At 39.0% G+C, this 27,613-nt stretch overlaps 1 protein-coding gene and 1 long non-coding RNA gene across 3 annotated transcripts; one reads left to right on the top strand and one right to left on the bottom strand.

The window, feature by feature from the left end:
• Positions 1–3,720: 3,720 nt before the first annotated feature.
• LOC103714700 (SNARE associated Golgi protein family) lies at positions 3,721–13,780 on the top strand. Of its 2 annotated transcripts, XM_088714785.1 has the most exons (6): positions 3,721–4,899; positions 5,023–5,340; positions 10,083–10,355; positions 12,049–12,285; positions 12,381–12,598; positions 13,185–13,780. In XM_088714785.1, the coding sequence occupies exons 3-6, from the start codon at positions 10,101–10,103 to the stop codon at positions 13,450–13,452; spliced, it is 978 nt and encodes a 325-aa protein (XP_088570911.1). In that variant the 5' UTR covers positions 3,721–4,899; positions 5,023–5,340; positions 10,083–10,100; the 3' UTR covers positions 13,453–13,780. The 2 variants fall into 2 exon arrangements, with proteins under 2 accessions (XP_088570911.1, XP_008800284.1); XM_008802062.5 differs by lacking the exon at positions 5,023–5,340.
• On the bottom strand, positions 13,453–27,613 carry LOC148714489 (uncharacterized). The gene is made up of 2 exons (XR_015974835.2): positions 25,344–27,613; positions 13,453–15,019 (listed from the first exon to the last, which is right to left on the bottom strand). It is a non-coding gene; the product is annotated as an uncharacterized LOC148714489 (long non-coding RNA).

Genomic DNA, 27,613 nt, shown 5'->3' with positions numbered 1-27,613 from the left:
CCAGTGTTAGAGGGTTTTACAGATTCTGATATGGCAGGAGATTTAGACCACATGAAGTCCACTTCAGGATATCTGTTCACATTTGCTGGGGGAGCTGTTTCATGGCAGTCAAAGCTTCAAAAATGTGTTGCATTGTCCACTACAGAGGTAGAGTATATTGCTGCTACAGAGGCCACCAAAGAAATGCTATGGATGAAGAGATTTCTTCTTGAGCTTGGGATATCGCAAGATAAGTTTGTGGTGTTTTGTGATAGTCAGAGTGCTATGGATTTGAGTAAAAATGCTACGTATCACTCTCGTACGAAGTATATAGATGTGAGGTATCATTGGCTACGTGATGTAGTAGAGAAGCAACAAGTGCGGCTTAAGAAGATACACACAGATAAGAATCCTTCTGACATGATGACCAAAGTGCTTCCTAAAGAAAAGTTTGAGCTTTGCGCCAAGTTGGCGGGTTTAGGGTCCCGGTGAGGAGTCATTAGTTGGTTCTCCTCCCTCATGGGTTTGGAGGGGGAGATTGTTATGTAGTTTGGGCCTTTTCTTTTGGTCCAAGCCCATGGAACCTCTTAAGTCATTTTAAGCCCAACTTTAAAGCTTGGGTGCTGTTTTTTCTGGATATAAAAATAGAAGCACGAAAATCAGAGCTTTTTGTGAGGGAAGACGGCTAGGTTTGGGGAGAGCTTGTGTGTCCTACTCTTATGTCCATTGATACTTATTGAAGCTTGTATTTTCAAGGGTGTAGTTTCTTCCAACAAGTTGTTTGGAAGATTTTGTGTTGGAGTTGGCTTGTTTATGCTCATGAGGTAACCCTTGTCTTTCTCCTCTTTTTGGATTGTGTTGGCTCAAGTGATATATGTTGATACTTGAGTAGAAATCACTGTAATTTGTTTATTATAGTGGAAGTTTGATCGGAGCATGACCCATGGATGTAGGCTATATACCGAACCACATTAAATCTTGTGTCTCTTGTGTATGCCTTCTATGTGTTTGATGTTTTGTCACTTAGAATCAGTCCATACATTTTGCTTGCCTAGCATTGGTATTTGTGGTGACTAGCTTCCATAGACTTTGTATTCATAAACTTACACGTAGTTGGCCATATTTGGTTGAGTTTGTGATCTCACAAAGTGAATGAGTGTTTTTTTTCCTACACATAGGACTATCTCTTGCGGGTCTGGTGCATGACCTAGTATATATATTTATATATATGTAATGTTATGAGCCCGTCTGGATTTATCACAACTCAAGAAATCCTTGTAAATGGCGCCTAGAAGTGAAATTCTCATGGGATGGATATACCAGTTCCAGATTGAACTTGAGAGATCTAATGTTTTTTTCGCGATACCCTTTGTGCTGCATCCATGGCGCTTAATGGTTGCAACATTGATGGGCAAATTGGGAAATGCTGCTTTGAGTCAGGGCACCCCGCCCGAAAAATCCCTCTTGTATTCGTTGTTGGCCTAACTTTTTCTGTGTTATGGTCGGCAGCGTTTTTTTGTTTGTTTGTTTTGTTAACATCACAAGGTAATTTTTGTATAAGGGCTGCAGATTGAACGGATGGTCGGATAACAAACAACATACATGTGCTGTACCCACTTCAAGTCCATGATCTTTGATGCAATCAAATAGATGGGTCCGGAAAATTATACCTTCATGGAGCATAGTTTGCCAAATCCGGCATCACTCCAAGTCCATGGTAGGATCTCCCATATGTCAAGCGTACGCGGACCGTTCATTCTCCCAGGATCTTCGTTATGTCGAGTGGAAGTTGCTACTGACTGCATTGGATGCAAAAGTTTCTAATATTCTTTAATTGGGTTAGATAGGGCTTCCTTATATGAGCTAGTTGATGGAATTAAAACTTGGAGGTGTCTCAGCTTGCTCGTGTCATGCAGGCTCCGGGATATATGAGCTCGGTGGCGCATGGCGGCCTGATGTTATAGGGCTTAGACTGGCCCAGCCCTGCTCAAAACTTCGGATGAAGCGACCCTGCCTCGAGCCTTGGATTTGGGCCTTGGAGCTTCAGCTTCGAGACCTGTGTATGATTCCTGACGCAGATGAGGTGTCCGATGGAGACAGTCTCCACCGTGCATCAGATCTAAACAACGGCGACGCCGCGACTCGCGACGCGCGAGATGCAGCCTACCTTTGTCTTGACATGCCAAGCCCATGCGGCTAGCTCCAGTGCTCAGAGGAGATGGGATACGGATCCACGAAGGGCTGCCGAGCCATCAACGTTGGTCCGTGGTTGTTTGGGGTTCAACTGCATGGATGGAATATAACGCCTGGGACATCCCAGGGTAGATTTTGTGCCTCTTAAATTTGTCTACCAGCATTATGCTGCCGTTGTTTATAGTACAAGATGATAGTTGCATGTTGCCGTATCAGCGCCCAAGGTGAAAGACGCATTTTCACGGGCAGGTTATACCCTACACCAGGTGGCTGCTCGTTTCGAATTGTTGCTCTCTTACCTTGTCACGAATTGTTCTTGTGGTGCGCCGCCAACATGGTGCACCTTGGATAAGGCATAATTTCTGCGCCTTCATGGGATCGGAATTCTATCCGTTGCACAAAAGAAAGGTTCACCTTCTTTCGTGCGAATCCACCGATCACTCATATCTAAAAACAATTTGAACTCATCATTATACATTTGCACAGATCGCATCCGTGTTTCGCGCGAAGGATACAACCCCCGATCCATCTTCATCTTCATGGGTATGGCATATTATTAGCAAGGCCCATGAATTTGGTGACGAGGGTACGACAAATTGCCACGTCAACGTATAACGATCCAAATAGAACGTGGGTGTTAAGCGTGAACCACACTCCGAAGTTGGGTTGGATTCGGCCGGATCTGTCTCCGGTCTTTCGTATTGGAAGACCTTAAGGTCCAGGCCCACCACGAACGTTGCAGCGAGCTGCAAAAGGAATGCGTTGGCATCGGCCCTGTTTCGGGCCCATCTTTTGATCATAATTCATAACCGACAAGGGAGGGGAGTTTTGTTTCGGGCCCATCAAAGCTGAAAAAGTCGCAGGATTAGTTTGTAATTTTGTATGCAAAATACATTAGAAAAATTTTGTTTTCCAGCAGAAGCATTAACAACAGTTTCACTCTGAATGTTTTTTCCTATTTTATGCCTTCAATCCAAGGGTCAGATACATAGCTAATTAACACTCTGAAGTGCTTTACATATGTCGGCCAAGTTATCAGATTCCTTTGTCAATTTCAAAATGGTAAGTAAATATGAAAATAAATTAGGTCATTTGTCAGGCAAGTTGTTTCTTATACGATGAAGGAACATTTCACAATCAAACACTTGCACCAGACATGACTATGACTTAGATTATGTGCCGTGCAATGCAAACATTATTAGCATCCAATAATCAAAGGGAAGGGGAATCCCCAGCTACCTTTTTACGGTATCTGAACCGTTCATATATTTGATGTGAATGGCCAAGATTTACTTGTTTAACCGGTTGATAACTCGCGGTCTCTCGAAGTACCGACTACCGACTAAGAGATATGGTTCTGTTGTAATTCTTCTGAAAGTTGAGGATTTCCTTAGCCAAAATACAGTAACAAAAAAAAAAAAAGGGGAAAGGTACGTGTACCAGCTCAGCAGTACAATGAGTTGGTACACCGGGCCAATTAAGTTCCACCACGTGCGTAAGAGAGGGAAAAAAGAAAAAGAAAAAGAAGGGTATGCTTTCCCTCGCCGCCCTCCGTCTTTTCCGCTGCCCTTTTTCCGTCGCCGCCTCCCCCCAACGCTATTCCTCTCCTCCGGCCCCTCGCTGCCAAGTCCGCCCTCTTCACCCTCATCTTCCTCCTCCACTTCCACGCCCTCCACTACTGCAGCGTCGGCGCCTCCATTCTTGCCTACCTGGCCGGTGCTCTTGCCGCCAAAACCCTCTTCGACGACCTCTGCTCCTTCGCTGGCCCCTGCTCTGCCCGCTGCGGCCATCGGATTTGCGGTCTCGCAGCCTTACCTGTCGTCGTCTCCCTCCTCTCCTCGCGGCCTTGCGGCCCTACTCGTTGCCCCCATCGATTCGCGGAGATCGAGGAATTCGCCCCCGTCCGATCCGATTCATGGCCGCCGGGCACCCGATCTGCCCCCGTCGCTGTTGGAGGCTCCCCGAAGACCCTGCAGCGCTGCGGTGAGTGGAGGTGCCCCCGGCCGCCATGCCGTCCCGTAGCCGCAGGCTCGTCCTCCTCGTTCTCCAGTTCTTGGATGAGGAAAAGGTCAACGAGGAGCTCTTCATTTCACTTATGTTGATGTGGCGAGCTGGCACATTAGATGGACAGGAATTGGCGTGATATTACCGCTAAGCTGGTAAACCTGCTGACGTAGGATATAATTTCTCGACACCCTCGGGAGTCAGGTCTGATAATTTTTTTCAAGGGAGAAAAAGCAGGACAATTTGACTAGGTGGGGGTGTCCTGGACATTGCTGGAAAGTATGGGGGCGTTTCCGTGAGGGAAATGCCTTGGCTTTCCGGGCAACGAAGGGAAAATTACAAGAATGGGCTGTTTTCCTAAATACGATGAAGCTTTTGTTCGCCTCCTCTCGCTTTCCCATCTTATGTCTGCGGCTGCGCCACCGTCTACGAGCTTGTGCGCGTGAACTTTGAATCCGTCGCTGACCAAACCGATTGTAAACCCTACCCCCCTTCTTCTTCAATAGATAAGAAGAAGAAGAAGAAGAAGAAGAAGAAGAAGAAGAAAGAAAACAAACCTCCATCAGTCTTCCCTTTTTTGTTCCGCTACCTCTCTCTCTCCTTCCACGCGCCGCCCTCCTCTGACCCCCGATTCCTTGTTTCCTCTCCAGCTAACAAGTGTTCATTCGAAGGGCGTCCGCTGCCTGCTCCCCCACCTGAAGAAGAATCCTTGCCACTCACCAGGTATTGCAAAGTCTCCTGCTAAATATCCCCCCTGCTTCTCCTTAATTTGGTTTGCTTTCTTTTTCCTTTTTCTCATTTTCCTCTCTTCGTTAATTCGATGATCGAGAGCTCTGCTTATGGCAGAGACGTAGATTCTGCAAAAGGGGCTGTAGATTTTCTAATTCCGGTTGTATAGAATAGGAGGAACAAGAGAAAGAAGAAGGGTATTCTAAAAGAATTTTACGGGGCGAGAAAGGAAAGGGAAATCTTGCTGAGGTCCGAAGCAAATAGTTAAAGTGCCTTAACAAGCATATGAACTGGGAAGTTGCTTTATTTTGAACACCTCTTGATGATGAGTCCTTGATCCTCACTTAAGGAGGTTGTGGAGGGTTTCGAGGATTGTAGAAACCATAACTGAATGGTCGACAGCTTAAAGCAGGGACGGAGCAAGTGCAGATTCAGGTACAATAGGAGGATGCAGTTCCTCTTTTCATAACGCTAGGAAATGCATCTGTTAATTTTCTTGATCGGTGCAATGTTGTGGGTATAAATTATACGATTTTATGTATTCCAGATTCTTCAGAGGTTGGTGAGAAAAAGTAAAATGTGTGCTCTGGTAGATATTCCAATTAGTTAGGTTTTGGTGGCCCACAAATGCATCTAAGGAAGAATTCTTTGTAGGAATTTTATGTGTCTTCGATGCACTGGTGAAGCGCTGTTTGTCTTTAATACATATGTGCATTTGTGTACATCATCTGATGGTGTTAGAGACTTAGGATGCTTTGAGAATGCTTACATGGGCCTTCCTGGGCATGCGATTATAACAAAGAACTAAAGCACGCGACCTTCATGATTTAACTCTCTATCATCCAATATCTTTTCCTGTACGTATATAGGAAAAGTTACTTAAATCTTAAGAAATATAAAATAAATATCGAAGCTTAATTGAAAAGCAATGAATTTCAAACCAAAAGCAACTTAAATTTTCCATAAAATAACTTATTATTGGGCTAATTAGTTATGGCATGCTTAAACTTTGAGGAATTTTCAGCCTCTATGATGATCAAACTAAGAGAAATTATTGACCATAAAGTTGTGGGCTTGACTTTCCAGTGAGCACTAACACACATTTAAATAGGTAAATATTAATTCAATGTGTTGCCGTCGAATCCGGATTTAAGTGGGAGCGCAGCTCGGTCGACCTTGAGGTCGGCTAGAGACGAGTTGAGCAAGCTAGCCGAGGTGCCGGGGGTTGGATCTCCTTCGGATGTGGCCTGCAAAAAGCCTGCTTGTCGGAGAGTCATATTTTTTGAATGCCTCCCTAAAGACATTAGGTTGATGATATACATTAGTTGCATTTTGTATTGGCATTGTGCCTCCAGCTTTATCAGCCTAAAGTCAAAACTATGAAGGTCATATTTTTTTAGGTTCATTTTGTAATTTGCCAAGCTTGAAGCGTTATGGTGTTCATCATGTGTATTTGCTACTATTAAGTTGTTATCACATCTATGTGGTGATCGTGCTTTTAGTTCTCTGTACAGTATTAACCCACTGCATAACTTGTCATACATTTCATCTTTTCTTTATTAATCGTTTAGCTGTTTTCTATGCTTGCAATGCCTCATTAATGTCTGTATCCTGAAACACCATTTCAGTTAACATCCAGGTTTCCTTATATTCTTGCATTCTCATGCTTTGTTACCAAGCTACATTCCTCATACTCCATTCTTGTAGATTCCTGGTCTATGATTTACCTTCAGTCTCAATTTTTTTTTTTCTCTTTTCATTTTTTTTTGATGTATGCATTCTGAAACACCATTTAAGCTAACACCCCGGTTTCCTTATATTCTTGCATTCTCATGCTTTGTTACCAAACTACATTCCTCATACTCCATTCTTGTAGATTCTTGGTCTATGATTTACTTTCAATTTTAATTTCTTTTCTCTTGATATTGTTTTTTGATGGTTGGTGGTGTAAAGGTTGGTTCAGTATTCACTATGTCTACTCTATTTTTTTTCTTCTTGATTATCATAAAGATAGATTTAAAATTCTTTAGCTATACCTATTTAGTGTGAAGAAGATAGATATACCATGATGTTAATCTCCAATACTACAATCTTTAGCTAAATAGCTAACATGTGATTGATCTGTGTCAAGACAAAAGCCCCTTTTCTTTAATCATGACATTATATTAGTTTTTCCCCCTAATGATTTGAGGGAGTGTCTTGATAATCATACTTACCAGCTTTCATTGAATGAAAAATGAAGACATGTTCTTGGAGAAAGCCAAATGTCTAGCTCAAGGCAATGTTCATCAAACTTTAAAACTAGGATCTTTCTTTAGAAGATAATAGTAACACAGGGATGTAATTTGCTAAAGTCAAGCTCTTTGTCAACATCTAGTGTTCATCTCAAAATTTGGCTTGATGAGGAATTGCTTGATTAGTAAATGAGTTGAGATAGAGCTAGGCCTGGCTCAATTGAGCTTGGTTTGATGATGCTTGAAATCCAAATAATAATCAATTATTATTCTAACAACTACTTATAAAAAAGAGTAACAACATAATGTAAACTATATTTCTATTTAAGAAATAGAGTAGAATGTGTTTTAGTTATATAAGATGAAGATATGGTAGTGGAATTAGGTTAGAAGTATATGAAAAAATAAGAACCTTCGGCTTTAACCAAATCTCTTAAAAGAGCTCTTTGTAAATGGCTCGAATTTGACTCAAATTTAAATTGGATGGCTTAGGGAGCTGTTTAAGTTAAATTGTAATTCTAGAAAGTCAAAAGACAAGCAGCAGCATTTAATGCCAAAGTATATGAAAATCTAAGAATCACTTTGGATTTGTTTGATTCACAGGAAGAATTTCTCCACACTGGAATGATTTTTTTGAAAAGTTGATGCGTGGATATATGATGCCTAGAAAAATAGTTTTTGCATGTTTGGTTGACCTTGAAAAAGTGGCACATTTCAAAATGGCTTATGTTTGATTGAGTATCTACTTTTCTGAAAGAGTTGGGTAATGCATGTTAGGCCCTTAATAAAGGAAAAGATTTTACTCTATTCTATCTCAAAGTTTAAGTGCACTTTTGGAAAAAAAATTACCCCAATTCTCAATCGGTGGGAATTGGACTTTTTTTTGTCCCATATGGATTTTTTTATAAAATATCGAAATCTTATGTTCATGAAAAAGCTACTTTTCCATCTCTTTCTTTCGAAAACTCCAATCAAACATGAGGCATTTTTTCATTTTTTTTATTGACCACACTTCCCCCTTCCTCTTTCCATGAACCAAACGAGTCCTTATGACTAGCTTCTATAGAAATATTTAGAGAAAGTTGAGAGGTGAAACCGGTGGAGGTGAAGTTTTGAGTTGTGCATTCTATCTTTAGATCAAGGGACTGGTGCATTAGCTGGAATGGCCATTATGAGCCTACACCAAAAACTGTCTTGTACCTCCCTCAAAGGTGCTAGGATTGGATCGGCTTAATTGAGCTTAGCTTGTTTATACCCCTAATCAGTTGACTCTGTTTCTTGGTTGAGGACATGTAAAGAAGAGGAAGTGGGACTCCTGAGAGTAGATGACATGAAATACCCTTTTCAAGTTTTCAATAGTTATTCATGTTTAGATTAAAAAAATTCATATTTATTTTCAACCATTAAAGGCCTTGGAATGTAATGGCAACTCATGTGCAGCTTATCTATTTACATGTGAATTGTACGAGGGGATGAAGAGTTATATGGTGCATATCAAGGTCTACCATATCGACCTGTATTGACTGTATCGTATAGTATTGATAAGGTACCAATATGGTACCAAGATTCAATTCGCTATATCAGTTGAACCAGTCCGAATTGAGCGGAACTGCCTCGTATCGCCCAATACCATTTAAAATCAGGGTGCGTACCATATTGTACCGACTCGTATCATGCTGTTTCAGTTGGTATTGTGATAAAAAGGGAGAAAAAAGAGATCCGAAGCTATCTCGGTACAGGATGTGCACCGTGCTGAACCAATGGTATTCGATACTAGGATTGCGGATGTTGGTGCATATATTAAAATCAAGGTCCGCAATCTTGGTACCGAATACTGTATCAGTATCGGATACCGTATCGTTACTTTATCGGTTTGGTATGGTACGGTATTGTGCCGAAATAGTTATCCAACCATTTTTCTCAATTTTTATCTTAGTACGCTTCGGTACAGACTGATACACATCTTGGTACGCCTCGGTATGGGGCAGTACGCCTCGGTATGGGCGGTACGCATCGGTATGGGTGTACGAGGCTTGTGCTGACTTAAAGGTGTGTTTCGTACCAATTTCTGGCCGATACAGGGCAGTACAACGGACCATAATTAAAATAGTGAGGTCGTTTAAACGAAATATATGGTAACTTTAAGGATGATTACCGATCCGTTGATGCAAACTATATTTTTGATGATTAAGGGATCCAAGTAGTTTAAACATGACATGAACTCCAAACATGAATGCTACTCATGGATTTTTAGAATGACTAAGTTGTTTGTAACATCATGCGCTGATGCATGAAACACACATTTAGATGTGCATAGATTAAGTGAAGCTTTGGTAACTGACCAATTTAATTAAAAGCTTAAGTTGATAAGGAAAGGGTGAATAATGTATATTAGGCTTAACAATCTCTCATGTGTGCCTGGGACCAAGCGCATGGAGGGATAACCGAGTCAAGACTAATCAAAATCAGATTAATAGATTACCGAGGATAATTGAATAAATAACTAGACTGGAGGGAATTTGAACTCATGAACTCCAATATACTTGAGCTATGATACTATGTTAAATACTGATTTAATCCAAAGTTTTAACCTGATAGGGAAAGGGTCAATAATGTATACCAAGCTTAAATTATCAAACTTTGAGTTTTATTAATATACTAAACTGGTTTTTATTTTACCATTATATGTCCTTTGCAAATCTTGTTGTAGAAGAATGTAGCCTTTACATATCAACCCCCTGCGCCGCACCCCACCCAACAAACTTTATGATAATCTTACACCAGCATACCGTCTCCTCGTTTCATCTGGCTTGGAAATAACCATTTTCATTCTTTTTGGGTGGAATCAAGTTAAATAGATGTTCTGAGGTCCTAGAATTTCTTTCCCATGCATCTGTTTTGATGTCGCTGACCTTTTTCTTGTTGTTTGTCTGTGTCTAACAGATTCTCAAGAGCATTAAAATGATGTCGAGTTCATCTGAGATGTCGGAAAAGAATAGTGAAAATTTTGAGCAGCATACACGGGAGGACAGTGAATATGCAAGGCTGGTTGTGCCAAATGAGGCGAGAACAGTTGATGTTAATTCTCAACAGTCACTTGAGAAATCAAAGTCTAAGTCCTTCTTCTGGTGGATAAAGCTTTTATTTTGTTGCTTGCTTCTAATACCACTCACTTACGCATTCGTGAAATGGGGAGTCCCATTTGCTTTTGAAAAGGTAGTTCCAGCATTAGCCCATGCCTTTTTCTTTTTTTTGAGTTTCTGATTTTTGTTGTACCTATAAAATGTGAAAGCAAGTTGCTCATGTGGCCTTTTTTTCTTATAAAGAAGCTCAGTAGTTGGGCCTTTAATAATAAATCTCATATCCAACTTTGATGAGTGCATTTGCATGAATTTTTATCTGATTTGAAGCAAACTTGACATATTTTTTGAGCTAGAGTGTGATTATATAACTATTTGATCCTGAATCTATGTCAGGCAACTGACAACCACCAGTTTGGATGTGATTGGTTGTTCAATGAGATGCAACAGTCCATGGAAGCTCCTAGCTTCTAATAGTTGGGGGACCCTGCCAAGTTAAAGATCTAATGTGGTCATTGAAGAGGATTTGTTGTTGAAAGTGGCAATAGCATGAGAGATTTGGTAAACATTGCAGGTGTTCTCTTGAGAGATGACCATGGAGGTCATTCCAGTGGGCAGAATCAGCATACATAACACTACTGTCAGTATCTGCGAAGACTGAATCAAGAAACCAAGAGTATACCATTTGATTGCAACTTTCCCATTGTGAGGACATTTGACTGTTAGATTGAAGTCCGAAGAGGGGTTTCATCCTAAAAAAAAAAAAACTGTATTGCTTTTTGACATGAGTACCATTTTCATGGCTCAAAACCAGGTGACTTAGTTGTCACTATTAAGTATTTGAGAAACTAGAACATTCCCAAGACTATCTGGATTGTGGAGGGAAAATGGGGAATACATCTGAATTCATAACAATGATAATCACGTAGAAAAGAGGTCACTCAAGCAGGAGATTCGAAGGTATTAGGTGGTGGTGTTGTCATGGAGGATGAGAAAGGATGCAGAATTCTGGAGGACAAAAGAGAGAAGAGAGAGTAGTCAGGGTTTTTTCCTATCCCATAATCGAATGTTGAATGTAGTATGTATTTCTTGAGAGGTTTGATTTTAAACAATAAGAGAAGAAGAGAATAAAGAAAATAAAATACCTTGATCATGAGAATTTCAGGTTATGGATGGTATACACACTTAAAGGATTGGAAGATATAGATGGTTGTGTTACTAGATAATCGAATCTACTGGCTGGTCTCTCCATGTTTATTAAGTTTTTTTTTTCCCAAACTCAATAGATGGCCTCAGAATGTCTTGTGAGCATCCAATACATGTAGATGCAGATGAGCTATGTGCAAAATCTCTGCTGGTTATTTCTTTGATGCTCATTTCTCTATGAAATATCCTGCTTTAAACAGGGCATTGGTCTTGTCTATGTTTGTGTGCTTGCAATTTGTCTACGCGCAGAACTTGTAATTTTTTTTATTTTTCCTTTTTTAGGGTATCGCTTCCAGCTGGTTATGATATGGTATATACTCTAATACGTAAAACAATATATGGAATGTCTGTGCAATTATGTGATTTCAGGATGTACCCTTGCATGAATACTAGAAATTAAGTATGCATAAGGAATATATCAGTATTTCCTTCTTGCAACCTGTTTTAAGTATCTCCATTATGCTTGTTCAATCCTCTCATTCAGCAAGGTATTGAAATCTATCTGGCCTTTTCTCTTATTTAGGAAGAAAGAAGTAATGTTAATCTCATTTTTCAACGTTAATCTCATTTTAGTATTATTATCTTTATCTTCCACATACTAGTTCAATTGGATAATTTTGTAGGTTCTCCTGCCAATTATGCAATGGGAAGCAACTGCTTTTGGTCGGCCTGTTCTTGCCCTTGTGCTCGTTGCCTCCCTAGCTTTCTTTCCAGTTGTTTTGATCCCTTCTGGACCCTCCATGTGGCTGGCAGGAATGATTTTTGGGTATGGTCTGGGTTTTGTGATAATCATGGTAGGGACTACAATTGGCATGGTATTGCCCTATTTGATTGGCTTATTTTTTCGTGAACGTATACATGTAAGTCCTTTCAGTTCCATATGCCTACCTTCATTTTGGTATCAAGGATCTCTCTCAGTGAACTTATATATTTCTGTTTCTTTGGATTAATACAGTCATGGCTGAAGAGATGGCCTCAGCAGACAGCTCTTCTTAGGTTGGCTGGAGAAGGGAGCTGGTTCCAACAGTTTCGAGTTGTTGCACTCTTTAGAATTTCGCCATTTCCTTACACGATCTTCAATTATGCCGTAGTGGTGACAAATATGAAATTTGGACCTTATTTAGTTGGTTCAATTGCTGGAATGATTCCAGAAGCTTTTATCTACATCTATAGGTCAGTGAGTTAGGCATAATTGGTAATATGATATATGTTTCCAAAAATAGCATTTGAAGGAAAAAAAAGCAGTGCTTTATTGAATTTCTTGTCATTTGATCAAAGGGCAAAGCAAACATGTAATTAGGATAACCCTCTCTCTAGGAAACTACTGCCCTCATGTCTTCCAACCGCATCGATACTGCACAAGTACCTTGTTCCACTTTTTTTGCATATGTCTAATATCTTCTTGACAAAACCTTACAAAAGAAGCTTTGATCATGCACGAACTTTTGATCTGCCAGGGTCCAAAGGATCCCTTAGCAATATGGACCTCGATATTGAAGTGAGACCATTATAGGCTCAATTGCTTTCCCTCATATTTTACGCCATAGCATGTTTTAAAATAATAATAGGTTGTATGCTATGCATTGAATAACTTAAACATCAGAACTGGCTAACGTGCATCTCGGGGCATGTTTCTTCACCAGGCCGGGCATGTAGTGGATTTTGAATATTTCCATTTTACCAAGGAAAATTGTAATATTTCTTAGCAGCTTTATTTCTTTTTTCTAAACCTTCTTTTCCTTTTTATGTTCTGGTGCAGCGGACGGTTGATACGGACTTTGGCAGACATGAAATATGGCAATTATTCCATGACACCCGTGGAGATAGTCTACAATATCGTATCCTTTGTCATAGCCATTGTCATAACAATTGCCTTCACTGTATATGCAAGGCGAGCTCTAGATGATCTCAAAAGGGCTGAAGGCATTGGCAGTGCAAATGACGACCAAGGTGGTGCTTCGTTGGAACTCGAAAAGCTTCCACAGGAAAGACCAAGGGCATACTCTTTCTCAAGTGATAATGTATGAGTGAGAATTTGCTATAAAATAAAAGGACAGAAAAAAAGAGAAAGTACATGTTAAAATGGTGATATGTGATGCCTGATTCAAGCCATATATTTCTTAGAGAAACGAAGCCTCTGCATGTATAGAAGAAGAAAAGCTAAAAAAAGCCAGCAGCAATCATCCGTGGATGTTAGGAATGGGATGGGGAGCCATGACAGAATTTTGCTCGATTATGTATTTTATTGCATCCATGTTTTGTACATCCAGTTTTCATTGAGAGAAAATTAAACATGTGCTAATTAGCTTAATGGGATCCTTGTTGGTATTAAATGAATTCAGCTTTGTTGATAAATGAATCCACCTTGTGTGAACTGGGCGGTCCTTGGTGGAAGTTCTAACTTCTATGAGTTTGAGGCTTAGGTGGTGCAACCCCAAGAATAGGGGCCAGAGAGTTAATTCCCTTTCTCGCTCTCAAAAAAAAAAAAGAAAGAAAAAGAAGAAAAGAAAAGAAAGAAAGAAAGAGAGAGGGTAGGTAATTTTTTTTTACAAGAAAAAAGAATGACTTTAGATTCACACCGTATGCTGGATTTGATACTACGAGAAAATCAGTAATGCTTTCAGTACAGGTGGCACTTCGAGTTTGTTTTCACTGTATTGATTCATATAAAATGGATATTGCTTTAGCTTTGTCAAGATCATGTGTAAGTGGAGGCTTTTTTACGTACGGGGAATCGGCTCTGGCCCTGCACATATTACGGCTTCAAGACAGCAAGCGTTGCTTGGCAAACAACATGGACACCGGTGCATGCGGGTCGTTTAGCCCTGGTATCTTGCCCATCTTGCCCTCTTCTGGACCTTCCTTGTAGATGAAGTGAGACCTGAGTATATCGCTTAGAACACTGGATCCTGTCCTGTTCATCACTAAGACAGATAAACACCACCCACATCTACTAGCCATGAGAAGCATCACAAACAGACGAATCAGGTTACCTTTCCAATGCCATCCTACTTGCAATTTATATGCAAAATCATGTATCCGAGGGCCATTTTTTGCCCTTCTTGAAGTCAGTAGCAAAACATTAATCTTTTTTCGTTTGTACATCAAAGCAACGAATCGCTAGAAAAAATAATTATTAATTTTATATTGCAGTGTACAAAAAACTTGGCGAGGCATGCTGAAGCGGCTGCTGAGTTTAGATGGCCAACATAAACTTAGGTGTGAGAATCTAGTGGACGACTAATGTTTTTTCATAAGACATTCCGAATTCATCACAAAGCATAGCACAGTGAACAGTCTTTCCTAGCATGTTTACCATTCTAAGTTTTTCATTGTCAAGGCATTATAAATCGTAGAAGAAAAATATGGGCGATTGAGCAATTACATCTCCATGGTCTGGAAATATTAACACAGAAATGGCACCACATTCAAGATCTTTTGCATCATGTGCAAAACTGATTGTGCATAATACTGCAGATTCTGCAAGCACATGTTGATTCCACCATGAAACTGGAGTTACCCTCACTTCTGATGGGTAACATTCGTGGCCTCCGGCAATGCACTTGATCTTACACTGATGGTTCATTGCTGTTCCTGCAATGGAAGATTCTGGTGAAGCAAACCCCACAATGATATAACTCAGGAAAGGAGAAAGGCTAAGTACTGGAAAGCAATATGCGCTTTCTGAGCAATATGAAATTACACCGGGCAATATTATCATCTAGCAGTTGTATACATCGGGAATAAACTCTTAAGCACGCAGCTTGAGAATTGATGTGGCTGTGCACAACTAGCCGCGTTAGTGGCACCAGTCGCTGATAAATGAGATATAGCGTGTCTCACATTGAACGGCCTCGGCATGCAAAGGGCCGAATGTGAGAAGAGTAGTGGGAATAGATTTTTCCTTGTCATCCAAATCCTCTTTGGAGCATACAGAACATAGGCCAAAGGTTTGAATAGCAATTAATTTGATCCAAACTGAACATCAAGAGGAGATCCTATAAAAAGTACATTGAGAGACCAAGGAACACAAAAAAGGCCTCTCTCTCTCTCTCTCTCTCTCTCTCTCTCTCTCTCATACACACACTCATGCACATGGTGCTTCAATATTCTGATTTCGACCTCCCAGATCACAATGTCTCTGGTTGTATAAGGAGCTAAAGCTTAATTGCAATTGGCAATTGTAGAGGCTTGTACTATTTCCACCAAAAATAAAAAAAGGATTTCAACCAGCTACAATAAAAGATAGATGGCACATAACGACAAATACTCAGCCTAACTCTTCATCTAATGGTACATGACATGTGGAAAATCTTGATTTACCACTTGTCATCCGTGTAAGGAGCCATGTAAGAGGATATTATCATCTCACGAGGATAATTTTTGCAGAAATTATCAACAGGGAGGGAACATTTGAAAGAGCAACAGCCTTGTGACTGTGGGAGTTATTCATGGAAGAAGCCACCAGTAACTACTGTTCAAAAGTAGCTTGTTGCTGGAAATAATTACTTTCTCCCACATAAAAGATGAAAAAGAGATAATTTGGGAAGCTCTTTGTTCAATTACAACCACAATACATATGGTTATGTATCAAGGCTCTCTTACCATGTATCTTAGGCATAGAATGTAATGTTAACCCTTTTCTCTAGAGCAAATGTTCAATTTACTATAGAATTTTCTTTGTGTCCCCAATCATTTTGTATAGTGTTTTTTCAATCATTGTGTTTTCTACTCTCTTGTAATGGATGAATCCTACTACGTAACCCTAGTTATGTGTATGGCAATGATGATTACTATGACGGATGATGATTACTACTATAAGGATGAAATAATCATTGGGAAGTATTAAAGGATTTGAAGTTCCTAAAACAACTTAATTATCTGAAAGTTGATGGGAGAAAAAGGAATACAAACTCATGCATTTTTAAATGAACTATCGCAGTAACTCATACTAGCGCTGAGCAACTTCTAGATCGCAAGCAAATATTAAGCCTTTGATGCTGAGGCATGGAAAAGAAGGTGCAAAGGGATTGACCACTCCCTACATCAACCAAGGCATGCCTAGCCAATTTAAAAGAATTTCTTGTCAGGAAACCTTTTATTCAAAATTATTGCCAAAAATATTCATCTATGTTGACTTATGACTTGTCTTAACAAAAATATACATTTTCACTGAGTCACAAGGTCAAATACACAGTGATCCCTTCTTCCTCTTCTCCATGAATAAATCCCATGGAGGTGGATGCTCTTTTAAGCGACTCTTTTTATCCAAATAACTCCCATTTTGTAAGCAGTTCCTACAAAAACTTGGGAGATGAGACTTGGCCTCTTGCATGGCTCCTTGTATGGATGAAAAGTGGTAAAACATGATTTCTCCATATGTCATGCAATAATAAATAAATAGGCAGGTTAAACATTGGTCAACATAATGTCATTGACCATTTATTATAGTTGGTGGATCTCTACTTTTATTGTTTGGTGTAGACAAGTGCCAAATATAAATTTGATTGATCTCTTTTTCCTTTTTTTTTTTTGGGTTAATTATACATCATATCTTGTAGCATTTGGAATTGTATTTCCATTTGGTTGACTTATAATTTGTGCCTCAGACATTAATATATGTCCTTGTATGAAGTCTTGCCCTTTTCCTTCTCCCTTATACACCTAACTTCAAGCTCCCTCTTTACCTTAATGTTTTAAATGAATTAAATCCTTCCTACAAGTGGTCCTCAGGGCTCCATGGCAACCCTATCTTTCAAAAGTTAGCTCGACAATTCAGCATCATAGAACATACCTGGTTCTGGTTGTACTATTTCCTCAAAAGTTAGTGGATTATACTTCCCATAAAAATGGCCCCAAAACCTAGTATAATGCAGGCAGATCAATGCATGTCTTAGAGTGAATTACTATGGCTGGACATTATTAGGTAATAGTTGAGCAAGAGCTGACTTTTGAACTGTATCTTTCTTCTTGCTCAACTGTATCTCTGATAATTTGAGGAGTATTCTCTAGATTGGTCAAAAACTAGTTCAATAATCAGTATTTTTTTATTATATTATCTATAGTGCAATGCTTAAATTTACTTAAGGCTGCATTTGGGTGCAGATGTAGATCATATATTAGCTGAATTCAAAAATTTTATATGCTGGCGTGTATTATTTTTCACTTAAAACTAAAACCTATTTATTTGAAATACTCACCATATATCAAGATTTTGTGTATTTCAGATGAGACATGAAACACTTCTTTTTACTAGTTTAAGATGAGTTGGGGAATCTCTCTTCCACACATGCATGCATGGATGAATTCTAAGGAAAGCACAATATGATATACTTGTGCCTGCTAGAAATTTATGCAGCTGCAAGCATATCAACTGTCCATTTTGTATCCTCAATTTTATCACCCACTTGACCAGCTAATATATGTTAGTTGATAAGGAATAACATATAAATAAGCTGATGGTTAGTATTGGCACTTCACAGGACATTATGCACAACTGTGGGCATATAATCAGAAACATCCTATTCTCCTAGCTGTTTAGCAATAAAATTCAGTTGATTTACACTTGAAGAATGAATAGTACCAAATAAAATTTCATGCATAATGTTTTTTAGGCATCATGTTGTGCTAAAATAAGGTATTATGACTTTAGTCAATAAACATCTAATGCTGCAGATTGCTGTTTTATTCAGTTATTTGTCTCACGGTGGACTTTCGATAAGCCAAATAATATTTCATTAGTTTCTATTATTAATTAGAGTCCTCTATTGAGCAAGAAGGAATGATCTGGTTGATAGTATACTGAACTAGCAGAGCTTAGTCTTGAACTAAGCTCTATTGTTTCTAGATTTGTTTTCAAGACCCTTATTACACACCTATAACAGCAGGGAACTCATTTGATGCAGATTGGAGAATTCCCTCACTATGATTACCTCTCTTTTTAGTCATCTGGCATGAAGTTAAAGCCTCAAGGTTGATGCCTTCAACTGATAAAATCAAATAGAGGACTCTCATGCGGGAAGTGACACCTTAGTTGGCATTCGTTGGAGAATAAAAAGGCCCAAAAAGTTGAAAGCAGAAGTCTTACAAAACACATGCCCATACAACATGAATTAAGTATTATAACTGAAATGAATGGGAAGATACCAAAAAACTACATATTTTTAAAGTTTCTGCCTGGTTTCTCTGCCATTGAAGGATGGATTTTTTTTCCAGATATGAAAGCATTTTATGCTTTATATTTCCTTTACTTTTAGGAGAATTAATAGGAATCTTAATGCTATACTTCTATAATTTGCTGGCCTTCACTGTTGCTTAAGAGGAAAAGTGACCAGCAGATTTGATAAAAGCAACAAACCTCTATAAGACTATTCTTGTCACAACCTAGTACCTTACCCAAAAAGGTTAGTCGGAAAGTATTATTTAGATTCCTTGGCCCTATATAAGTACCCAAGATTTACCTAGTGCATAGCCGATGTGGGACTAAATACATGCCTACATGGGTCCTCACATACTCCCTCTGTTTAAGCCCTAGTGTCCTTGCCAGGTTAAAGGTCCAAATCCATTTAAATCTAATTATAAGCACCATGATTGGCCCATGCTGCAGTGTCTCTTAGTCTACATGGGCCATGGACCAGGTTTGCTTTGATACTATTTGTTACGACCTAGGACCTCATTCAAAAAAGCTAGTCGGAAGGTACTATTTGAATTTTTTGGCCTTGTATAAGTACCCAAGATCTACCCAGTGTATAGCCGATGTGGGACTAAATACACGCCCGCACAAATCCTCACAACTCTCACCTTCCTAATCTCTCTCGACTTTCTAATCTCTTTACCTTTCTCTTCTCCTGGTATTGTCTTAGCTCCTTGTTATATTCGTATTTCATATTCTTTTTCCACCCCTTCTGATTGATCAGGCTATCAGCCGATCTGTTCCCAAATCCAACATTAAGATCCTATATAATTAGATTTTCCAACCCTTTATACTCTCCATGAAAGCCCAGATGCAGACCAGATTCTAAATCCATTAACCATAAGCCATTAAACCATAGGTTGGGCCTGATAACCTAGTCATTTGTCTATTCTCTGAAATTTCAGATGATCTTTACGTTAACAAACTTAGCCACTATCTTTGCCAAATAACCTAAACATGAATTTTCTAAAATTGAACTTTTTAGATCTTCATTTCCCTGGTACTAATTTTTTTTTATAAATATGACTAAAAAATTTTGGAAAGTATTTTGCGCCCCTAAAAATCCAATTTGATGCACTATCAGAACCATGCTTTGCCGTACTCTAAAATCCTTACCCAAGAAAATCACCTCCAATGGTGGAACCAAGAGTTTTCTCTTGGGTGGCCAAAGTAGTGACTACTAAAAATGGGAAAAGTTGATTGTAAAGTCTATTGTTTATTGATAAATTTCAAAGTAAGTTTTCCTCCTCCCAAGGGAGGGGATCCTATATTGCTTTCATAAATTATGACTCCATAGTGTCAATGGTTAAATTATGCACATAAAGAATATATAGAAAAACAAAGACAACAACCACAAAAGAGCAGGTGTTAGCACCAGAGTTTAAAAGAAGCATATGCAAGAGTATCTAAATTTAGTTATAATAAAAAGTAATTTGATATATTATGCAAAAAGAAAAGTCAAATTCCTTAGAATATCGTGCAGAAGAACATGACCTATATGTGCTACAAGTGTGCAAGATTTCTCTTCACATGGGCTGTTCTTTGGCAATCTTTTTCCTAATTTTTATAAAAACAAATGCCACTTTCTTTCTGCAGGATACCAGAAAACACAGGAGTTGGACTGTATAATATTTGATGGTGATCCAATTGCAATGAAAATAAAAGGGAGAAAATCTTCACCTACTTCTTTGATCATTTAAGAACGGGTGCAAGAGGAGAGTTGTAAAGACATATTCTGAATAAGTTAAACATCTTCCTTTGATGGAAAACTGCTCTACTTGAGATGCAAATAAGGGGAAAACATCAGGCTTTTCGTTTACTTGTTTATTAAAGAAGAAAAGGAGGATGGACTTGTAAGGCTGCTGCTTTGTTGATTGTTTTCCCCAACAAATCTCTCTGAGTTGGATTGTCCATCAATGCTTGATCGTAGTGAAGTTTTTGAGATAGGAAAATGTTCTAGGTGAAAGAGTAGATGCCCTACAAGCCAATCGCAATATGTATTGTGAAGGATTTTCTTTTGATTTTCCAAATCATTTACATGACATTCAATATAAATAAAGGCATTGTGTTTCATCATATGCTGTTGATTATATTTGTGATGAACCCCTTAGATTAAGGCAATGATTTTGAGGCTATGATGAGATCATACTAGTGAGACCTAAAATCCTAAAATCCTAATCTTAAATATTTCCAGTCATTGGTACATTGAGTCGGGGATCAATGTTTACCGGAAAGACTGGCACATCTTATGTATGCTCGATGCAGAGGGTGATTGATCTCACAATCACTTGTGTGGAGACACTAATACAAAGATGTGGGTGCTCATTAGAGAAATGAGTTCACTGAATTGACCTACAAAGAGAAATCTTATGAAGTCTTACTTACATGTCAAAAGATGATTCTCTTAGTGGGAGTTGTGCAACTGATCCTTTGACCTGAGATCACCACAGTATCTTGTGCACATAAATCCATATTTTGGTTTCCACTCATCCATGACAATAAGTTATGTACGAGGTCTTCTGGATATGGTGGAATGTGTACGAAGGTTATGAGTAGGTCAACAAGGAATTAATCACTTCTAGTAAGAGAAGATCGCATCCTATTTATTCTAATCATATGATAATTCAGGAAGCCTTTGATCAAAGCACAATGAAAATTAGAAAGAGTTTCTAATGTTTCATTATTCGAATTATCATTAGAAGATTGAGAAATATATGAATATGAAATTGAGTTTGACATATATTCATACTCATATATATATTCGGGATGCAGTTTGTTTAAAGGATTGAATTGCACGGTAACTTGCCACTGAAGGGTATTTTTGGTATTTCTACCAAATTCCATATTTTCCGGGTAGACATGACACGTTGCTAGACGTCAATCTTGTCTTATAGGTTTGATCGAATTAAAGAGTTTAATTCGATCACCAATTAGAAAGGATTCTAATGGTTAAGTTCGGGTTCGCGCAGTTTGGAGTTAAATCGATTAGAAGAGTTCTAATCAAGTTGGGTCAATTCGCACTCACACCTATTGCTGGCTAAGTATGGAACCCAATGGGTCACACACAAGATAACTTATTAAGGGTCTAATTGGATTAGATCATGTTTGCAAAATAGACATCCTAGCAGGTGTTGCAAACCCTTAGCTCTTGATTCGAATTGAATTCGAATCCGATTCTTAATTGATCTAATTAGATTAGATCATGTTTTAATATGGGTTAGCCAAGAGTTGGCACCTAATTGGCTTGGTTTGAGTCTAATTGGATTAGATTTAATAAATCATTCAATCTAGACCGTTAGATCTTGATCTACCATTGGATGAAGACATAATGGAGAGTTGGTTTAACCCAATTGGATTGAGTTAGAGGATGGCTACCATAATTGACCATTGGATCTTAATCCCACCATTGGATGAAGACATAATGGGTCAAGTGAATGGCGCCTTGCATTGGAGCCCTTGGATCATCATCATGAAAGATCAAGAGGTGAGGCGTGATGGACATGTGATTAGCATGTGATGTTGACTTGGTCAAAATATGGCACCACATGAAAGGACATATCATTTGATACACCTCCTCACTTGATCTGCACCTCCTATTATTTGATATGGCCCTTTAGATGATGCCCTTTCATGAGAGGATGTGTGGATGGGATGCATCCCTTGGAGATGCATCCCTACACCTATTATAAATAGGCTAGCACTCCATGGGTTTCATCATTCCAACTCCAACCCACTCCTCTCTTCTTTCTTTCTTATATTAGTTTATTTCTTTCTAGCATTGCTTCTAGTGTGTCCTAAGCCAAGACAAGGTGGTCTTCTTTAGGACAAAAGGATTAGAAGTGATTTTAGAAGGTTAAATAAAAATAGAAAGAAAGAAAAGCAAGCCATTAAAGTCCTTTAGAAGAATTTTGCATTAAGGATCAAAGTCTTTGGAGCTTAAGACTTAAATCAAGTTTTCATGTGGATCAACGTTGGAGGGGGAACACTTGGGCACCTAGTGGAAATTCTGCACATTGGATTAGCGTTAGAGGTATTCTTCTATTTCTGCATTTATATTATATTATTTGATTGCTTCCATTAAGGTGATCTTGGCTTATAAGGGTTTTATGTTAAGGAACTTTATCAAGAAATTTTTAAAATTCCTAGCTTCCGCTGCCCATTATAGCATGCTAGAACCCTTCACTAGGCATGCTGATCTAATCTAGCATTCCTGTTATGAATTTGAAGGAGCATATCTGACCTAGCACACAGACAAGTTTTTACACATCAAGCACAAAGCCACACAAATGGTAACCCACAAAGTAAGACTAGTTGAATTTTCTTCTTTTACTCTTTCTAGGCATTCCATTTTCATTGAAATTGCGAAAGGATGATAAATTTCTAGTGCCCATCTCTTAGGAGATTCTGGATACTTGGTGGGTAGTGTTTTTTTTTTTCAAGCTTGTGCCTTATATTTTGTTTTCACATTTCAGGCTGATGGCTAACTTTTGCAAAAGCCTACATTTTTTTTTTTTGCTGAATAGACATCTTATTACTTGCACAAGCCTATAATTACTTAGTTAACCCTGTCTAGTGTCATTTCTGGACATTCATGTGACCACATGTCGTTAGGAATATTCAACACCCAGTTGTAAACAGAAGCCTTAAAATCACAAAAACCATTGTCCAGGCCTCGTCAAATTAGGAAGCCTATAGAGCACAAATGTCATCAAGTCTAGAACCACTGGGTAAGATTTTACGATCAGCCATGGCAGTATTCCTAACTTTTCAACCAGTTAATGGAAAGGAGAACTGTACAGTATATACCATTTGATGAGCACATACCAGATGACACACCATGTTGTGCTTTTTTAGTGCATCAAGTCTTCTAGGGATGATGACCACCTCAAATTGCATGATTTTAGATAGAGTTAGAAGAAAGTTTCCGACCACTTCAATGACTGTGCCCCCATGTAGAGTGACTCACAATGCGACAAGTATTTTGGGTCATCCAGCTTGTGGAACATCTAAAATGTGAGCAGCCAAGTGATCACCGCCACTGGAAGGATGTACATTTGTTCTAGGCTTCTAGCCACTGTAAAGGTTTCAATATACGGTACCAACTTATGGAACTCATCATTTTGTAACCTACACTTTCCTAAAACTATGTATTTACTTTGCTAAAATTCAATAATGATTGCATAATGGATCAGCGAGAAGCTGGGATGCCGGAGAGTGCAACATCATAAGACATAAAAGATCATATCAAGAAACATATGATAGTCTATTTTGACAAGTCTAGAACCCATACATCAAAAAATAAAATAAGACAAGAAAGGCCTATTTTTCGATGACCAGCGGGAAGAGGAAGAGTAGGGGAGGGGAGAAGAGATTAGAAACACATGAGAGGGGGGGAGAAGAAGTGGGTGGGGGGGGGGGGGGGTGTGTTTGGAGCATATTCAGATTTACACAAGGCCACAGGAAGGACGATGTTTGTCACTGAAAAGGGTGTTTGGTGGCATTGGATATCTAAGAGCAATGTCTACTTGGCTTTGTAAACTGTACTATAGAGTACAGATAAGTAGTCAAAAAGGAAGAAATGCCACAGGAAATCTCAAGAGATAGGAATGATGATATACAGACCTGCATGAAACCCTATCATTGAACCACAAAAATAGTAATGACATTGGCTGAGGTGAAGAAGTAATAGACCATTTTGATTTTAACTCCTATGGTTATGAACCCGTGGAAAGGGTCAATCAGGATATTTAAACTAGCGTGAGCGATGAAGCGAGAAGTACACAAACCCTGAATCTCACTGAAATGGGTGACTGATGGCACTTAATGGATATCAAAGAAGCATATCAAGCATATCGCCTTTGATTTTTTTTTGTGAGGTATAATCACAGAGTATTGTTAAGCAATCAAAAGGGAGGAAAGATTACCAAGTAAGAATACCAAGGAAAGCCAAATGATGTTGTCCAAAAGTAAATGAAATTCTGTCGATAACTTCATTAACTTGTACTGAAAACAAGATGTTATTGACTCTGGTCTTGACCTTGCATAGCCTTCTAACATGGCACTAATAAACTTATGCTTGAAAAGGAGTTTGACAAAGTATGCTATTTGAGTATTAAATATCAAATCAGCAGTCACCAGCACTAGAAAAGTAGATAAATTAGGATGATGATTTTCTCAACATTTATCTGGAGATACACAAACCAAAATAAATATTCACCGAAGTCAATCAGTTTTATCTCTGTGCTTTTATTCAGCAAGCAAATATCTCTTCTGAAGATAGTCATAACAACAATTATCTCAACAAACACTTATGATAGTATAGTTACAACATTGAAACTTTGCATTACCTAAAAAATATAAATGAGAGAAACTAATAGGTAGCATATATTATGAAGCCAGAGAATGTAACCTCTGACAACAATGCCCAGTAATGAAGGGTTTGATAACATTTCAGCATAGGCCACATGAAGTACAACTGGTTCAAAAATGCTTTTATGATATCAATTCATGTACTTTTTTTTTGAATTTTTAATTTGAGGTAACTTTCGAAAGTGTAATAATAGGAAGAGATCATTCAGAAAATCTATATAATATAATGTAATATAGAGTAAATTCTAACCTTGGTTCTCCAATATCAAATGATAAAGCATAAGGGAAATAAACTTCTGGAAGAACAACTAAGATTATTAGAGAAGGAGAGAATCTTTGGAGGTGTACAGCAAGGACCTTTGATGAAGAGGCAATCCTTGAAGAAGTAATCCTTCAGGCAGTAGCAGAATTTAGATGCACGAAAGATGGGAGAGCATCATCCATGTTGCTGCAATATGTATCCAAAATACAATCAGTTGGAAAAGTTGCAATTAAAATCATATAGCCGACAAACATAAGCATTATTCAAGACTTTATCTATCCATTAGAAAACAGAAACATTGGCAGATCACTTGCTAAAGAAGTCTCAACATTTGGTTGACAGGTTCACCGTGAGAATTCACATTACTAGCCCCTTGCTGTACACCTTGATTAATTCACAACTCAGTCATCACACACCAAAAGCAGCATAAGGTCTATCATTCAGAATTTTCTACTTCTATCAGCTGCTCTTAGATGTGACAACTCTACAAGTTGACTTGTGAGTTGTCGTCTTCACCCAGGCTAACCAGATACCAGTTTATCCTAATGCTGGAATCAACATAACTGCCAAATTATACGCTCATGGAAAATTCAGACTAACCTCTTGTAATCAAAGCATATATGACAGTTGCATCTGCATCTCTTCTTAAAACAAAATGATACATCTAAGAGTTATTTCAGAAATAGAGTGAAATATAACAACTCTTTTTGGAGGTGTAACAGCTTTCTGGTATGTGGGCTCCAGCGATACCAGAAGAGAAGGAAGCTGGGGGGAAAAAAGGTAAGGGCGAACTTTTAGTCACAGTACGTAGAATTGTATCCCTAATTTTCTTCATTTCTTCGCATTAATAACAAGAAAGGGAAAAAAAAGATTGACAATTAAAACGAATAAAAGAAAAATAAAAAAATCTAATAGATTGGAATATGACCACTCCGGTATAAAAGTGAGAACATCACGAAAGATCGGAGGAAAACTCAAAGAATAACATTCCATATATGGAAGAATTTTAGCTCTTTTACACCATGAAAGAAATAAGGATTTACAGGTAACAATCAAAACTCTCTTTCTACAGAGCAAGCAGATGAGAGAAAAAAAAAAACTGCACTCTATCCCTCTCTCTCTCTCTCTCAAAAAAAAAAAAAAAAAAGAAAAAAAGAACGATTCACGAACATCAGAAGGGCCTTGTTCGAGATTCAATTTCTCCACCTCCTATCACTAACCAAGTCTCAGAGGACCACCCATTGTCTGCCAACAAATCTGGGAAACTGGTTCCGAATCCGAAACGATCGGCAATCTCGTAGATGACCAGAATAGGGGCCGCCAGAGAGAGAATCTCAAATGATCAAGATTTGCATCACGAAAGCCAAGAATATGATATCCTATCCAAGAAGAAAAAGAAGAAGAAGCAAAAGAAGAAGAATACGGTAGACTATACAGAAGAAGCAGAATACGATCCTCATCAATTTCAATCAATGATCGGAATCATTTCCTTATCTGTTGTTGTCTGGGCGGTGGACATTGCAGTCCGCGGAGTAGAAATCGTTCCTCTCGAGGAGGGACCTCACCAAGTCGTGATAAGAGGCGGGCTTCTTCTGGGGATCATCGGGCCGGAGAGGCGAGCCGGGAGGGATCGGAGGGGCGTCGAAGCAGAGGATGCAGCCCTTGCCGACAGCGTCGTAGGCCGGCGCCGGCGTTCTCTTGTTGCGCCTGTCGCCGTCGCCGCTGCTCCGGTGGCAGAACTTCTCGAATTTCTTGACGGGGAAGAGGAGCGCCTGCTTCGCCTTCCTCTTATAAGAAGAAGAAGAAGAAGAAGAAGAAGAAGAAGATCCTCGCTTCCCCCTCGTCCTCGCTCCCTCATCGTCTCTAACACCACCTATTGCTCTTTCTTCTTTGGGTGGTTCTCCTCTATCAGACATATAACGCCCGCCGCCCTATGTACTAGCGCCTTATTTATTTATCTATCTATCAGCCAGCCACAGCTAACTAAATGCATACAACAAGAAAGGAACCTGCATAGATGGATCGCAAAGCTAAGAGGGTGGTAAAGAATCCTCTCCGTCTACCTATGGATAGATCAATAAGGGGAAGAAGGGAGAAAAAAACGATAGCAGCAATCTGTGACAGAAAGAGAGATCACGCCAAGGGGTAGAGGTTGCGGGACAAGGATTTCCCGACTCCGACGTCGGAGAATCGGGTGGGTGGGTGAAGAAAGGTGGAGGAGAGCATCCGCTTCCGGTTCTGGTTCTGCATCGGTCCCATCATTTATTGTTTGTTCCTGTCTCGGCGTGCGTATATGAACAAATGTCTGTAAATAATTTTTAAGAGGTTACGCCTCAAGAGGTTGCGTCTTTGTAACCAAAAAAAA

Source organism: Phoenix dactylifera, chromosome 2, assembly GCF_051530095.1.
Source record: "Phoenix dactylifera cultivar Ajwa chromosome 2, Ajwa_hap1_PhDact_Kaust_v1.1, whole genome shotgun sequence".
Lineage (NCBI taxonomy): Eukaryota > Viridiplantae > Streptophyta > Magnoliopsida > Arecales > Arecaceae > Phoenix > Phoenix dactylifera.
Note: the sequence above shows the minus strand (reverse complement) of the source record. Positions and strands in the feature narration are given on the sequence as shown.